Source organism: Magnolia sinica, chromosome 6 (genome assembly GCF_029962835.1).
Source record: "Magnolia sinica isolate HGM2019 chromosome 6, MsV1, whole genome shotgun sequence".
Lineage (NCBI taxonomy): Eukaryota > Viridiplantae > Streptophyta > Magnoliopsida > Magnoliales > Magnoliaceae > Magnolia > Magnolia sinica.
The window spans coordinates 82240615-82258249 of NC_080578.1; the positions used below are offsets into that span (position 1 = coordinate 82240615).

The 17635-nt window shown below is 39.8% G+C and overlaps 1 protein-coding gene across 3 annotated transcripts in view; it reads right to left on the reverse strand.

Annotated features, from left to right (window-relative positions):
• The window catches only part of LOC131248937 (acylamino-acid-releasing enzyme), a 71325-nt gene that overhangs the window by 47127 nt on the left and 6563 nt on the right, over positions 1–17635 (reverse strand). Inside the window, exons 2-6 of one of the 3 annotated variants that reach the window (XM_058249465.1) lie at positions 13970–14151; positions 13471–13780; positions 12669–12890; positions 12349–12561; positions 11908–11982 (exon numbers count right to left, since the gene is read on the reverse strand). In XM_058249465.1, coding sequence (XP_058105448.1) covers positions 11908–11982; positions 12349–12561; positions 12669–12890; positions 13471–13780; positions 13970–14151 — 1002 coding nt within the window. Of the gene's footprint in view, positions 1–11907; positions 11986–12348; positions 12562–12668; positions 12891–13470; positions 13781–13969; positions 14152–17635 lie in introns of all 3 variants that reach the window. The other 2 variants (XM_058249464.1, XM_058249466.1) reach the window with 2 other exon arrangements.

Genomic DNA, 17635 nt, shown 5'->3' on the forward strand with positions numbered 1-17635 from the left:
CGTGTTAGTCTCATATAGGTTGTTAGAGTCCATAGGTGCATTTACACGTCATATCCATGATTCGCATGTTGAAATTAGAAAACGGATTAGTATGAGCAATGAAACATACAAGATATGTGATGACTCTCATCATAGGTTCAAAAAGTTTCAAGTGACCATGTGATGGTTCATATAAGGCTTGAATGGTGTCCGCAAGGGACCATTAAGAAACTACAAGCCCGTAGTGAAGAACCCTATAAGATACTGAGTAATTTGGGACACGATGTATATGTTGTAGATCTTCAACTTGGCAAAGGTTTGACGACCAGCTGCCACCTAAGGACTAGAAAACATGCATACCAATGTTTTAAATAGCGGTAGCGTGATGCGTAGCGCTCAGTCCTCTATAGCGTGTAGCGTAAATACGTAGCATGTAGCATAAGCTACACGATACTTCTATTTTTTAATTTAAAAATAGGACAAATATAATAGATAGTGAAAAAAAAGGAAAAAAATATAAAAAAGCCTAAAAGATGATTCATTTTATCAATTATAAGCATGTTCCAAAAAATTATTAGTTATCATTTATCAAAAGCCAATCCACATATATAAGCCAAATCAAATAATTATCACATCAACAACTTTCTAAGCAAACCACTTTAATTAATAATGTCTAATTGAAACCACAAGTCACAACTATGAAAAGAAATAAAAATCCCATAGGTTAAACGCATCAAGTATAATACAAGTGTCACATTCCTCAACATTAGAAACAAAGAAAACGTGAAAAAAAAATAATAATAAAATAAAATAGTAAAAAAATACATTGTAGCTTACGCTACGGACGCTACGCGCTATTTGGGACGCTACGTAGCACTACGGCCACGCTATGGGCACTATTTGAAATACCGGGTCCAGCATCTACACCTACTAGCCTTTTATTCAGATCATCACCGTAATCCTGATGATATCCCTCCTGACTTGTCCTATGACCCTTGGCCTATGCCCAACTATTCTTCTCAGCATCTACCTCTTTTGCCATACACACCTACCAAGAGAGAAAATATAGAGGATATCTGGGATGAGCAAGTGGTTTCCACATGACATGGAGGTTATTAGGAGTACCTCGTCAAGTGGAAGGGCAAGCCAAAGTCAAGCATTACGTGGATCACGGAAGCCGAGCTTCAGTGACGAGACTTGAATCTCCTCAAGCATCATCGCAACTTTATTTAACCAGAGACAAAATCTCCTGAGCCCAGGGGAATTGATGAGGACATCCAAGCAACATATCAGAGGAGGGTTGAGCCAGTCTTCTTGTGGCTAGATGACCATTACATGAGGCCCACTTGGCTCAATTGACATTCCTAGCAACGTTGAAGACCTCACGTATATGTTTGTGCATCTTTGAAGACCCCACATTGGGAAGATGCACGTGGGCTGCATATAGGAACGTGATGGACACATCGGACCGTTGGATCATCATCATCGGATGTTTTGATCATGGAACTCCATGGGCTACGAAATAGTTTAGCTGTTTAGTTTGTTTACATGTTTCATTATATTTTGTATAACTCATATTTGTGTTGAGATTAGGGAGTTAAGAACAACTTTTAATTCATTAAGCGTCCTTGTGTTGAGAATCTTATCTGAGAGCGCATTTTTGTAAAAGGTCTTTTCTGAGAATATGAAGGGTTAGGCATCCTCTCCCTAGCTGATATGCATGTTTTAAATGAAAAAGATTTCTCCTTTTGCTTTGAGATTGAGCAAAATTTCATCCTATGATTGGATTGGTGGTGCGAAACCACGGAGAGTGATTCCCTAGTTATCTTTTCTACTTTTTTCTCTTCTTAACAAGATATCATCTTTTCTTTTTCTTCCTCATTCATCTCTTCCTTTCCTTTCTTCTTTGATACTATCCGAAACCTAAAGTGACCCATTCCAAGCCCAAATCGACCACAGCCAGCCATCCTTTGATGTCTGTACGAATGTATGGACGCACGTACATACGGCGGTCCATAAGTACAGCCTTGTAAAGTGGCCCCCTTGTTTCGTCACGAATGCTCTTCCCTTCCCTTAGCTTCCCTCTTCAAAACCCCTAAACCAATTTCACCAAACCCAAACTCCAAAATCGCCAATTTTTTCAAACCCAAATCCCCAAAATCTGAAAATCCCTTGACCAAATCATAAATTCCTAATTTCTATAACCTGAAACCCATATTCCCAATTCTAGAAATCCTAATCCTAAATCCCTTAAACCCAAAATCTAAAATCCTAACCCAAAACCTCAACCCTAATGTTCCAAACCCTAATTCCTCTAAGCCTATTGTTTGAATCATCTCCGATATTATCATTATCTCCAGCTCGGCGATACCGATAACACCGGTAGTATTGGAAATTTTAGGCATCAACAATGTATCGCCAAGTATCTCTAACTTATTTATATTGCCAATTGTTTCAATTGTGTAAATTCCAGGCATCGCTTGTATTACCAATGTATCGATATCATCGATGTATCGCCAATATTTTTTACTGTGTAAATTCTAGGTGACACTTGTATCACAAGTGTATAGGCGATATTTCAATAATATCGCCAATGTAGAGGTATCACAGAAAGTTTGTTTATTAAAAATAAATAAATAAATTTTATGAACACATTGTTCTATACAGTTTTTAATTTGTCATTGCTAATATTGATAATATCTTCTTATTATCATTATCGCAACATGCGCGATATCAAGATCACAATCTTTTGTTTCCTTTTCAGTTGTTGATGATTTCTTGGCAAAATATCGCGAGTTGTCGTTATTTTACAATATCGATGGATGTTTGGATGGAAGGTTTGATGGATGATTGGATGGTTAGATGGGATGGATGGGATGGTTAGATTGTTTCTTATGACGACATATGCTTTTAAGCCCCCATTAAATGGAAACTTATTGTGTATACATTCTTTTTGCAAATTTTTTATTCTTAAATATGTAAATATGTGTATTTTAGTATCTCCTCAAGTTTCACTAAAAATTCTACTGTTTTCCCCATTTTTTCCCGCATTTCTGGTTATTGGCGATATTATTAACGATATCAATATCATTTATGTATCCCCGTCTATGAAACTTGTAGCGATACCGATACTTCGAACACTCCCAAACCCATTTTCCACATTCCCTAGCCTTTAAACAACCCTAACACATCAAAACCTCTTACAAGACACATGATTTCCATTAAATTCAAATTTAACCCTATGCTAGGATGGGGGGTTTTATCTCCCATAGGTCCCGGTTAATCAGTAATTTATGATAGTCACGTTGCGGGAATGTCATAGGCTTGGATTTGGACAAGTAATGAATCTGAAATTTATGAATTTATGGTAAATTAGCTTTATTTTATCATTCCATCACTCTAGTTAATCTATCTTTTAATTTCATGGCATCATATTAGGTTAGATCATTCTGTCCTACATCAGCCTGGCCCGACACTTAAGACCCAAGACTTGAGCCTAGTATGGCCTAAGCCTAGGCCTAACCTGACCTAACCTCGCCAACAGTGTTTTCAATAGCGATCATAGCGTAGCATGTAGCATACGCTACAAAGAATATGCAGGTAGCATAACTCCCTGGTAGCATAAGCTACGACGCATGTAGCATACGCTACATGTTGCATAGATAGCGTAAGCTACTCAAAATCTCCTATTTTTAAAGTGTTTTTTCTATGTTAGTTTAACACTTATTTTAAATGGTGATGATTTATCCCTATCACACGTGACACTACATTAAATTAATCTGAACCATCCAAATTGTGGTTCATATCATGGATAGAGCACTTAGATTAATCCAGACCATCCAAATTGTGGTCCATATCATTAATTTGTGATATTTCACTAAATAAAAAAAGATGTCACACTTAGAGATGTCTAAAGGTTGAGAGAGAGAGAGAGAGAGAGAGAGAGAGAGAGAGATTTTGCATGGAAATATGTGTCTGATGATCGAGATTCGTAATCAAGAACTCGTAGAAATTATGCATTTTGTAAATGCTATCATATTTTTCTATTATTTTAATTAAAAATATTAAGTATTGTGTAACTTACACTACACGCTATAAAGGGCTAAACACTATGCTATACACTACACACTATTTAAAACACTGCCTGGCCTAGCCAAGAAATTGATAAAATCCCTATTTCTGTCTAAAATGTTCCTAATCTATTTGTTGATCAAGTGGGCCACACATGCATAAAGAAATAGACATTTTAGAGGAATGAAACCAATGCATCTGCATTCGAGGTGGATGGTTGCCTAACCGAGGATTGGAATGGCATATTCATAGGACATAACACATGTACATATAAAATTGGGCCTGGATGGGCTGGGCGGGGCTAGGTCAAGCTGACGTGACTTGAGCCCAAGCCCAACCTCGAAATTGATGAGGCCATTCATGCGAGGCCCAAGCCCAGCCCATGCGCCAAGCTAATAGGTCGAAGCCTGGCCGACAGGTGCATCAGGCAGGGTACCAAGCCCATTGCCACCCTTAACTAAGGGATATTCGTCAAAGTAAAGGACGTGCCTTTTGCAACAAAATATCTTCATACTTCTGCAAAAGAACTTGCCCAACCACTATCACCACAGCCTGTCCCAGCCAAGGTTACTTGGATCATGGATCGCTTTGGTAAGTGATACAAGAATGGCTGCATGGTATGCCACTTCCTCCAATAAGTGGTATACTAAGGATAGGATCATGTGCATCACTCGAATACATATACTGTGTATGCAATATAGTTTTATGTAAGAACTCATATTGCAATTTATGTATGAAATGATGAATGTTATTGTTATGGCCCAATATGGTTAGTGTTATATCTAACTAAATAAATAAAGGTATAAATCTCTAAATTTAAATATAAATTTTCATTTACTTAATCAATAGTAAGAACAAAGAGCAGTAATTGAGGTCATTAAAAATTGCGATTTGGATTGCAAATGACCCATAATCCAGAATGCTCGATCCGGAACATAAAGGGGGTGAGGGGGGTTGCATTTTAGGTAACATACTCCCAGCCATCAGGGGTCAGCTTTATGAATCATGTTTTGCCAATCGTTTAAAATGGGAATTCTCATGATTTGCTTAGCAAAAGTTTTGATGATTGGCTGCCCACCTGATTTGCAAAAGGAACTTGCCTTTGTTGCACAAATGAGCAAAAATTTTGGACAGATTTTTAAGCATACAAGAAAAAGGAGAATTCAGCTTCTTATGGTTTCCATCTTCACAAAATGTGTCCATGATTAATGCAGATCCTACTTTCAAATGTGTATATTCATTGTATGCACCAATCCTCATTTATGAATCTACGCCACCCTGAGCTAATGATGCAGGACATGAAATTCAAGTATGATGTGCAAGATTTTCAGGCTTTAGATCACACTAGTTCAGAAACAATTACACAAAATTCCACATCACACACAAAAGTTCAAACACTCAATCAAGGGGAATCTTATGCAGATCCAGGCCTACACATGCTAAGGCCGGATCGATCAAAATTATAGACCAAACAAAAATCAAAGGAGGGTAAATTCATCCACACGTGCACAGAAATAATTCCCCCAATCCAAAGGATTTAGAAATTTCAATTCGGGGAACCCTAAGATTGAAGAAAGGGTATAAAATTGGGGATTTGAGTAATTTAGGGTTAGGATTAGGGATATTGGGTGAAAGAGAGGAGAGAGACGAACTAGATAAGTGTTGCACGTGTGGATAGCAGCAATGGCCCAGACGCACGTGCGTGTGATCCCGACCGCACGTGTGGGGCCTACTATTCAGAGAAAGGCCACCTTGGCCCTAGTCGGCCAAGATGGACTCCGAAACCCCCAAATCTCAACTCGATACGTTGCACAGTTTGTGCGTGGTGCTCCGCCGAAGTTTCAGCCCTCCAGCAGGGCCAGATTCTAGAAATTTGCTGTAGAGAGAAAAACAGCTGCAATAGAGGATGGATTTGAAGCATAGATGATTGTAGGAAAAGAGAAATAAGGATGAAACAAGGTAGGGGCGAATCGGGATAGGTGTGGCTTCGCACCACGGTAGTCAGCCCTTAGAGGAAGGGAGGGTTTCGCACTCAATTGAATCTCCACAACTCAAAAATTTAGAGCAGAAAAACGCAACAATTTTATTAATCTTCATTGAGAAAAAAAAACTACAAAGGATGCCTATTTGTAATAAAACCCTATACCCTAAAACTCGCGCCATGTACGCAACCTATTACTTGGAGACAAAGTAATAAAAAATAACAACTAATCAAAGCAATCTAAACCATCCATGATATTCCTAATAACAATAATAAGCAAAACCCAAAGTACTAGATTAATTAGAATAGTGGGCCATGATCATGAGAACTCATGGTGGGATTCACATGACTATCGAGTCCGCTCCAACGAACCAAAACGCAGTCCTCTAACTAGGAGACCCTCCCTGGACGTCGTCATCGATCTAGATCGATGGTGTAACCCTCCTCCTTGCGTACGTGCATAAGGGGGTGTGCGTGTGCGTGTGTGTGATGTCCACGCACGCCCCCTACGTACATACGCAAGGAGGGGGGCCCCCACCATTGATCTAGATAGATGACGACGTCCAAGGAGGGCCTCCTAGTTAGAGGATTGCGTTTTGGTTCGTTGGACTGGACCTGATAGTCATGTGAATCCCGCCATGGGTTCTTATGATCGTGGCCCATTATTTTAATTAATCTACTACTTTGGGTTTTGCTTATTATTGTTATTAGGAATATCATGGACGATTTAAATTGCTTTAATTAGTTGTTATTTTTTATTACTTCGTCTCTAAGTAATAGGTTACGCACATGGCGCAAGTTTTGGGGTATAGGGTTTTATTATAAATAGGCACCCCATGTAGTCTTTTTTTTTTCTCAATAAAGATAAATAAAATTTTTGCGTTTTTCTACTCCTCTAAATTTCTGAGTTGTGGAGATTCAATTGGGTGCGAAACCCTCCCTTCCTCGAAGGGCTGACTACCGTGGTGCGAAGCCACACCTATCCCGATTCGCCCCCACTTTCTTCCATCCATATTTCTCCTCCTACAATCATCTACGCTTCAAATCCATCCTCTATTGCAGCCGTTTTTCTCTCTACAGCAGATTTCCAGAATCTGGCCCTACAAGAGGGCTGAAACTTTGGCGAAGCACCACGCACAAACCGTGCATCGGATCGAGCTGAAATTTGGGGGTTTTGGAGTCCACCCCTGGCCGACCAGGGTGAAGATGACCTTTTTCTGAACAGTGGGCCCCACACACGTGTGACCGGGATCGCATGCACGTGCGTCTGGGCCATTGCTGCTGTCCACACGTGCGGTACTTCTCTGGTTCGTCTCTCCTCTCTTTCCCTCCTCCTTCACCCAAAATCCCTAAGCCTAACCCTAAATTATTCAAATCCCCAATTTTATGCCATTTCTTCAACCTTAGGGTTCCCCGAATTGAAATTTCTAAATCCCTTGGATTGGGGAAATTATTTCTGTGCATGTGTGGATGAATTTACCCTCCTTTGATTCTTTTTTGGTCTATAATTTTGATTGATCCGGCCTTAACATGTATAGGCCTGGATCCGCATAAGATTCCCCTTGAGTGAGTGTTTGAACTTTTGCGTGGAATGTGGAATTTTGTGTAATTGTTTCTGAATTAGTGTGATCTAAAGCTTAAAAATCTTGCACATCATACTTGAATTTCATGTCCTGCATCAAATTTGTTATCAGAGCTTAGGGTTCTTGTAGGGGAATGCATTGCATGTTAGTTTATTTGTGTCCATTATGCATCAAGTATCATCATATAGAGTTGTTTAAAGGTCCATAATTCCTTATATAAGCTGCTGAATTTTCTGCTATCAGAAAATCCTCATATCTCTTTGCTGGATTTTTTGTTGACAGATTCTTTGGGCAGATAGGTTGCTGGAAATTGAGTAGTTATGTATCATTTCCCTCATATAGAGTCCTACAGGAGCATTTAGTCTCACCTAGGCGCATATAGTCGTATTAGAAGGTCCTTAAGTTGAGTTAGTAGTTGTATGCCCACACGTATGGGTCGTGGTTTTGGCTTGCACCCTACACTAAACATGGAGCAATTACAAGAGTCAATGAACAGGCTAACCTAGTAGTTAGAGTCTTTGGGTAGGCACTTGGAATAACGTATGAACCAATGCTTTGAATAGCTTGATGTGTGCATTACCCAACTAGAGACCTCCGCCAGGGCAAACCCCACCATTGGGAAAAATGCCCAATCTCAGGCAGGTGGTCAGGAGGATAGACCAAGGAATGGAGGTGGCCAAGGAATCGGTTACAGGCGCGCACCCGTGCACCCACCCCGTGAGGGACATTAAGACCACTATGACCTCGATGCGCAACTTCTCAAAGAATTTAGAGTAGATGCCCCCACGTTTGATGGCCACTTGGACCCTAAAGCTTTTCAAAATTGGTTGGCAGACATGGACTACCTTTTTAAGTGGTACGATATGTACGGCCTAGTGGCTAGAGAGTGCACCAGAGGCTAGTGTAGAGTTACCCACTGAGGCCATTCCGGTAGTGGATGAGTTTCGTGATATCTTTCATGATGATCTACTGGATGAGTTTCCCCCTATGAGGGATATACTGCACACCAGGACGTGGGACACCGTACTACCTATAGCCGAGTTTGCGTTTAATAGTTCTATCGATAAGTCCACAGGTCTAAATCTTTTTGAAGTTGTTACTGGTTATAAGCCTGAGTGGTACGATATGTACGGCCTAGTGGCTAGAGAGTGCACCAGAGGCTAGTGTAGAGTTACCCACTGAGGCCATTCCGGTAGTGGATGAGTTTCGTGATATCTTTCATGATGATCTACTGGATGAGTTTCCCCCTATGAGGGATATACAACACACTAGGATGTGGGACACCGTACTACCTATAGCCGAGTTTATGTTTAATAGTTTTGTTGATAGGTCCACAAGTCCAAGTCCTTTTGAAGTCGTTACTGGTTATAAACCTAGGAAACCTATTAATCTTGTCCCTATGTCATTGTCCCATAGGCCGTTAGAGTCTGCAGAGTCTTTTGCGCATCACGTTCATTCATGGCATCAAGAAATCGAATAAAAGATCATAACTAGTAATGAACATCGCATCACGTTCATTCATGGCATCAAGAAATCGAATAAAAGATCATAACTAGTAATGAACATTACACATTTTCTACAGACCAACATAAACGTTTTAAGGAATTCAATGTAAGGGACTCTGTGATGGTAGATCTTCCACCCTCAATGGGAATTAGTTCCACATTCAATGTAGAGGATCTAGTTACATTTCAGGGGACCACTGATGCATTATCCAGCCTTTCGCCTAACCATCCTGATTCCCCAGACTTTTCCCTTGATCTATGGCCCTTTCCCGACCCATCTTCCCAGCCTCTACCTACCATTTCCGACCCATCGTCCCAGCCTCTACCTCTCATACCTACCCTTCCCGACCCATTTTCTTAACCTCTACCTCCTATACCTAACCTTCCCACACCCAGAGAGGAGATGGAGGATATTCTGGACTATCAAATAATATCCACGTCGGACGGCGGGTTTCAGAAGTACCTGGTTAAGTGGCAGTCATGCCCAACTTCAAACAGTACGTGGCTCACTAAGGAGGAGCTTCAGAGACTTGATCATGACATCTTGGAGCGGTTTAGGAGTTTTGTTTCGCCAGTGGTGAAATCTTCGCTCAGTTGAGGTAATGGCTTAAACAGTCTTCATATGGGGCTCACTTGACTCACCGACTCAACCTTCATGTAATTGACAAACCAAGGCACTTTCACCTCCTAGTTAGAGGACTGCGTTTTGGTTCGTTGGACTGGACCCGATAATCATGTGAATCCCACCATGGGTTCTCATGATCGTGGCTTATCATTCTAATTAATCTAGTACTTTGGGTTTTGCTTACTATTGTTATTAGGAATATCATGGACGGTTTAGATTGTTTTGATTAGTTGTTATTTTTTATTACTTCGTCTCGAAGTAATAGGTTGCGCACATGACGTGAGTTTTGGGGTATAAGGTTTTATTATAAATAGGCACCCCTTGTATTCTTTTTTTTCTCAATGAAGATTAATAAAAATGCTGCGTTTTTCTGCTCCTCTAAATTTATGAGTTGTGGAGATTCAATTGGGTGTGAAACCCTCCCTTCCTTGAAGGGCTAACTACCATGGTGCGAAGCCACACCTATCCCGATTCACGCCCACCTTCTTCCATCCATATTTCTCTTCTCCTACAATCATCAGCCGTTTTTCTCTCTACAGCAGATTTCCAGAATCTGGCCTTGTAGGAAGGCTGAAACTTCGGCGAAGCACCATGCACAAACCGTGCATTGGATCGAGCTGAAATTTAGGGGTTTTGAAGTCCACCCCTGGCCGAACAGGGCCAAGATGGCCTTTTTCTGAATAGTGGGCCCCACACACGTGCGTCCGGGATCGCATGCACGTGCGTCTGGGCCATTGCTGCTATCCACACGTGCGGTACTTCTCTGGTTCATCTCTCTCCTCTCTTTCACCCAAAATCCCTAAACCTAACCCTAAATTATTCAAATCCCCAATTCTATGCCCTTTCTTCAACCTTAGGGTTCCCCGAATTGAAATTTCTGAATCCCTTGGATTGGGAGAATTATTTCTGTGCATGTGTGGATGAATTTACCCTCCTTTGATTCTTGTTTGGTCTATAATTTTGATTAATCCGGCCCTAGCATGCGTAAGCCTGGATCCACATAAGATTCCTCTTGATTGAGTGTTTGAACTTTTGTGTGGGATGTGGAATTTTGTGTAATTGTTTCTGAACTAGTGTGATCTAAAGCCTGAAAATCTTGCACATCATATTTGAATTTCATGTCCTGCATCAGCTAAGCGAGTGAAGTATGTCTAATCTTTGCTACTGAATCTCCTGTGGGCGAAGATAAGTAAATGCTTCATTGCTACATCTTTTGTGCTTGTTGCTAGTAGTGAATGTTGGAAATCTTACTTTAGTTGTTAGTGGTGGCTGACAGCTGACTCCTAATGTGTTTGCCAATTGGTGAACCTTCGTCTTCCATACGCCAGTTAAATGATGCGTGCTCACATTGAATTTGTGTCAGGCCCATGGTTGGGTGGGTGATCCAAACTGTTGATAAGATGGGTCCAACCTTGGAATTTGGATTGGGGATGGCGAAGAAATCTTTTAAATTGGAAGATCCTAACACCTAAATACCTGGTCATTTTCCTGTCGCTGTCGACCAGTATCTTTAACATCAATTTTTAGGCCACAAATGGTAGCATTAAGAATCACCAATCTGAGAAAGATATAGGGTGTTCTTATCTACTTTAGGGCCCATCGAATGAATGGTTTAGATCAACAAACCCTGGGCTACATGATCGGAACCTGGTGTTTCAGAAAAGAAATGAGTACAGGACCCTGTAAGTCATCATTGTTGTAGGGTTGAAACAGCATTTAGATAAAACATACAAATGGTGAACATAAAGTACATGGCTTCTTTTGGATAGGCTGTTCATGTATCGTATCTTTCAACCATCAAAACGAAAAATAGAAGGGAGAAACGTCGTCATGGAACAACTTCCACAGAGAAACTTAAGAAAGAATCCAAAGTCCCCATTTCTTTAAAATACCAAAAATACCCTTTTAAATAGGCATAATGAAACATTGATGATAAATTCATAACTTCTTACATTTCTGATGTGCACTACGCATCTTGTTGCAGAGAAGTTTTTTTCTGCCTTTGGAAATTTCACAAAAAGATTTAAATAATTGATAACAACAGCATTTGCTTAAGATTCAAAATCATCCAAGAAAATTATTTGTCAACATGAATAAAAGTTGAATACATGCAACCAAAGAAATGAAGTAGAAACTCAAGCATGAACAGCGATATGGAAGTACCTGAACTGTGGAAAGAAAGCGCTAGATATGCCTTGAGTGAGATTCACTGCTGTTGCTAAATCTTCAGTAATATTACTGCTGGAAAAGAATAAGAAATTCAGAGTTCAAAGCTGGAACCTATATCTTGAAGGGTCTGTTTGGATGCTGGCCAACTCAACATTTTGTCTCAAGCAGGAGATGAGTCGAAGTGCCGTAAGGAGGATGCCCTTTTAACAATTTATCCACCATTGCATGGGATATTTTGGATAAACTAAACATCTAGCACCTTCCCAATTCACATCCTTTCAGATATAACGAATCTAAAAGATTTGGGATTCTCTTCCAATCCAAACAGGCCCCAAATTAATAAAAATATATGGGTAACAAAAAGTAACAAAACATCACCATTCAACCTAAAAAGATAAGTTAAAAACACACATGAGTTGAGGTTCATCAACTTACGATTCATGAAAAGGAGCCCTGATTGCATACAAGGCACATGGCCTGTTGTAGCAGTACTTGATACCAAGCTTTCTTGAAACTTGATGGGGGCCATTATCTGATGTCCATCCAACAAAAACCAAATGCTTATAGGAGCTTTTGGAAGACGTAGGTGCCCATACAACTTGTCCAACACTTATGGATTTATCAACTTCTACAGCTCGAATATCTCCACTGTGCAAACACAATTTCAAATACAGCTGACACTTCTTGCAGTTAACAGCATAAGACTTCCCACCATAATAGATGCATATAATACAAAAGAATATGAAAAGGCCAACCTATCAATATTGACAACAAATAGAGCAGGCTGCCTTTTCCCTGAGTAGGTCTCCCCCCAATTCTCCTCCCAATCACCTTGACCTTTCCAGACACCACAGTCCTTATCAGCAGAAGCCCCTTTCTTGTAGCCCAAACCATCAAATGCAGGCTTAAGTGGAGATGGCTCTTCAGCAACATAAGCAATGAGTGTTTCATCATGGTTCCAAGAGATCCCCTCAAACCTATAACAACAGTTGTGCAATTTATTAATTTCAAGAAGCTATTCCTAAGCCCCATGCACCTCTACACACACACCCCCTTCTAGATGCGACATTGCGACAGCACATGCCAACCTTACATGGGGACATCTGAGGATGCAGCATGACACGTGAATGACCTGGCCCAAAAGTCAGACTGATCAACTCAACAGGTGGACACACAATACAGAGACAATGGATAGTTTACCAGAAATCGCCAAAGGTCCACAGTCAACAAACACATGCGGGCCATCTGATGAATTGATCGTCATTCTTTCAGGTAGTTCATCACACAGTGGGGTCCACTTGATTCATGACCCTGATCGCACATGCAATGTGTAAATGCCCATGTTAAGAACAACATGCGGGCTTAATATAATTGTCAGAAGAAGTGCTACTAGCCTCATCATCATCATCTAAGGCTTATACCAATTAACTGGGGTCGGCTGAGAAGTGCTACTAGCCTAAACAACACAAATAAGAGATCTCGAAATCCACAAAGAGTGCTGCATATGTAGTAGTTCACTGGAAAGCATTAAATATAGTCAGCCATGTAACAGGTTACCATCCATCTGTAAATATTTGGCCATGAACAGATTGCGGCACATATATCTCCTTTAGCAACTGAGATGGGCCCCATATTTCAAGCTGTGTTGGGGATCCATTTTCACCATTCCTAACAACAAAGAGCTTTAAACCCGAAGGTGATGGAACAATTGCAGATGCACCTGTCATCTCGACAGGAAATGGAGACCACTCAAAGCTCACAGAATGATTGCTTCCCTTCGAAATATGGGAGGATAGAATGTACTTCCTCTTTTTGTTTCCTATGAGATTAGTCTGGCTAATAGAAAACATTGCCCGAGAACTATTTCCTGCAAGAGAAGATTCTACAGAATATGAGACCCAAACTAGTCTGAAAGATTAATCAAATCAAAGCAATAGATGTCAATAGAAGTGTTGATTCCAACACGATAGGAAACAGGAAAGGGGATAGAGTGTAATGGCAGTGATCAATTGCTACAATACAAAATTAGAGTTTGACATGGTCTAAAAGGCCATACCGTTGTCAGACTTAAAAATCCATGCCTTGTCGATGCTAGAAAAGTTGGTGAACTCTTGAAGTAATTTAGACTGGGAAGCATATTCTTCCTCAGTTGTTGCATCAATCCCCTTTGGCATTTGCTTTGGAGAGACAGATGCAGGAACTTCCATAGCTGAAAAGGTTGACAATTTCAGACTATCTCTGAAGCATTGAGCAAAACAAATCAGTTAATAAGTGCTGAATTGCATGTTTTCTCACTTCATTTCTTGTAGTGCAGCTAGACATATTATCAACAATCAACGACAGTTGGGATTTGTAATAGTACATGAAAGAAAAATGTATGCAACAAATCGGCAATGCAAGTTAAAAGTAAGACTAAGGTGGATAAATGACACCAACTGTATGTAGTACTGATTGTTATTTATTCCACTGTGCATTTGGAATGGGACAGAAAACAAGAACAGCAATAGGTAGGATATAGTTTTTGATGCAAGACACATGATTTAATGCTAACATGCAACATGGAGATTATTAAAGAGTCCATAAAGTAATTCAATTAACAAAAGATGCTAATCCACCAAGTAATTAAGAGTAAATAATATGAAATAAAATCTGATTTAACCTAAATCACATGCCCGCATGCTAAGAAACCACATAAATCAATTAAAACTATGATCGATGGAAGGATAGAACTTCCAATTTAGCAGAGGCACATTACACACTCAAGGGATAGATTTGTAGATTTTATGATTAGGATTAGGAAGGGGAAAATCTTAAATTTGAAGAATTAGGAATCATGGGAATTGAGAATTTTGGAATTAGGGTTTTTTTTAGAAATTGGGGAAAATCTAGGAAAGGTAGGGATTCTAGGTTTAGGGTTAAGGTTTCGAGGATGAAAGAAAGAAGTTTTGATATAACGATGGTATGAAACCAAAAGGGGTAGGTGCGGGAGGATGGGTTTAGGTTGGTTAGGGTTTGGATTGTGGATGGGTATGGGAAAATAGGGTTTGGGAGAAGACGAAAATCTAGGATGGAGACAATGAAGAACCTAAAGAAAAATACATGGACAAGAAAGAAAAAAGAAGATAGTGTGGGGATAGATGGAGACCTCGCACCTCCGTTGATAAAGATTAGCCTCGCACCAATCTTCCTTCCAAATCACATGGAAGTATCTTCAAATCGCATGAATATGGGAAAAGAAAGCAAGAGCTTTTCTCTTCTTTTTTTTATCACAAAATCCAATGAGGTAGGGGTCACATGCCCTCCTCTTTTTATAGATCCAAGAAGTTTCAAAAATTACAAAAATCCCCGTCTTGTGAACTTTAACAAAAATAACCCTAGTCTAAATAAAATCAACTAAAACACTCATAATGTGTCCAAATATAAAATAATCAAAAACTAAATCCTAAAATATGATAAAGTCTAAAACTGATGTGGATGATCAACGATCAAGGCCTGATCATGTGATCCATGTGATCCAATGGCCTGATCGTCGCGTCCCTCCAATCCAACGGTCTAGATCACTCAATAAAACAGCCCATGTGCATTTTCCTAGTGTGGGGTCTTCTAGATGCCTGCACATGCACACAAGGTCTTCAGCACGATCATGGGTACTCGCCTAGCCACAGAAAAATCGACGCGGCCCGCCTCCTCTTCTGATACATACGTAAGGGTGCACGTGACGTGATGTCCTCATCATTTTTCCACATTTTTTGCCCCAAATCAGTATACTTTATGTCATCTAAGCCTTATTCCAATTCCCAACTGAGTGGGGTTGGCTACATGAATTCTGCTCCGCATTCCACTCTATCAAGGGGCGTACCCTCAGTTAACCCATAGATCACCAGATCTTTTATTACTACCTCCACTCACATCCTTTTAGGCCTTCCCCTTGCCCTTTTAGAGCTTCAAGTTGAACCAAGTCACCCATATCTGGTGCAGTTCTTGGTCTCCATTACACACTGCCAAACCATCTAAGTCTACTTGCCTCATCTTATTACCTATTGATGATATTCGTAAGTTCCCTCGAATGCATTCACTTCTAATTCTATCCTTCTCATCTTGCCACTCATCCATCTCAACATCGTCATTTTAGCTACAATCATCCAATGAACATGTTCCTTGACTGCCCAACATTTTGTTCCATAAAGCATGTCCGATCTTATAAGCCATTCTATAAAATCTCCCCTTCAGTTTATTTAATATGTGGTTATCACATAAACTCCAAAGACACATCTTCACTTCATTCATACAACTCTAATTCAATGAGAAGCATTCTTATCAGTATGCTCTCATGAATTACTAACCCAAGATATCGAAAATTGTCTTTTGGGGTATTCCTTGGTCGAAAATCCTAACTAATTCCTCGTTTCCACTCCTATTGTTAATTTATCCAGAAAAATTATCCAGCTAGCCCGCCTTCCTAGGGACATCTAAAGGTACACAAATGATTGCACTAAACAGAATAAAATGCTATTGGTAGCTTCCTTTGGGGCTGCTTCCTTGATAGCCAGAAGAGGCAATCATTTGCTGGATTTCCATAAATCTCCATGCTAAAGAATAGCAAATATTTTGGCTAAAAATTTAGCAATCTCTAATTTTGAATGTTCTTCCATAATGGCATGGCATAACATGTAGAATTTTTAATAAGATTGTCTGAAATCACCTGCAATGTAAAGTCTTTTGTAGTTGAACCAGTGTTCGAGTTGTCGGTATCGTTACAAGTTTTGCTAACTGGAGATAAAGATATATTATCGTTATCGCCGATAACCGGAAATGTGAAAAAATTATAAAAAAAAAAATGCATTAAATAATAAGTTTTCATTTAATGGGACCCAAAAAGCATACGCTGCCATAAGAAATCACTCCAATTGTAATCAAAATGAGTTCAAATAATACAAATGCAACTAAAATATAATAATTAGGACATGTAAAAGTTAATGAAGTAAAAAAGTACACCTTTCTTGGGACATGGAATCTATATATTGGTATACTTGGTGATTGATAGCTTGGATATGGCACTTGTTTGACATATTGACGCATCCATTCAATTTTCCAGATCATTTTATGGTATAAGCCCAAAAAATAGATAGATCCATATCTCAAGTGAACCACATCATAGGATAGTGTTGATTGAATGCACACCATTAAAAACTTCTCAAGGGCCACAAATTTTGTATCAAACTAGTTTGTATAACCTAATCAACAGGTTGGATGTCAAATAAACATTACATAGAACCCTGGGAGGTTTTTAATGGTGGACATTCAATTGCTACTATTTCTTGTGGTGTGGTCCACCTGAGAGTTATATATGCCTAATGTTTTGAATCAAGATCTAAAATGATCTGAAAAAATAGATGGACAACGTGGATCAAATAAATACATCATGATTAGGCCCACATAGCACCAACCACTAGCCATCTTGATAGTGGCAATGTCACTATCCAAATCAAGTCCTCCGGGTGGTGCAAGGACTTTATGATACCCACAGCATGGCATGTGTTTTATCATGCTGTGAATAACGAGGTGGCTATTGGAAAGTGTTCTATGGGCCCACCATGATATATGCGAGAAATCAACTCCATTAATCCGTTTCAGCATATCATTTTAGTACATGGTCCAAAAAATGAAGTAGTTCCAAATCTCAAGTGGACCACATCAAAGGAAACAACAACGATTGAATCCC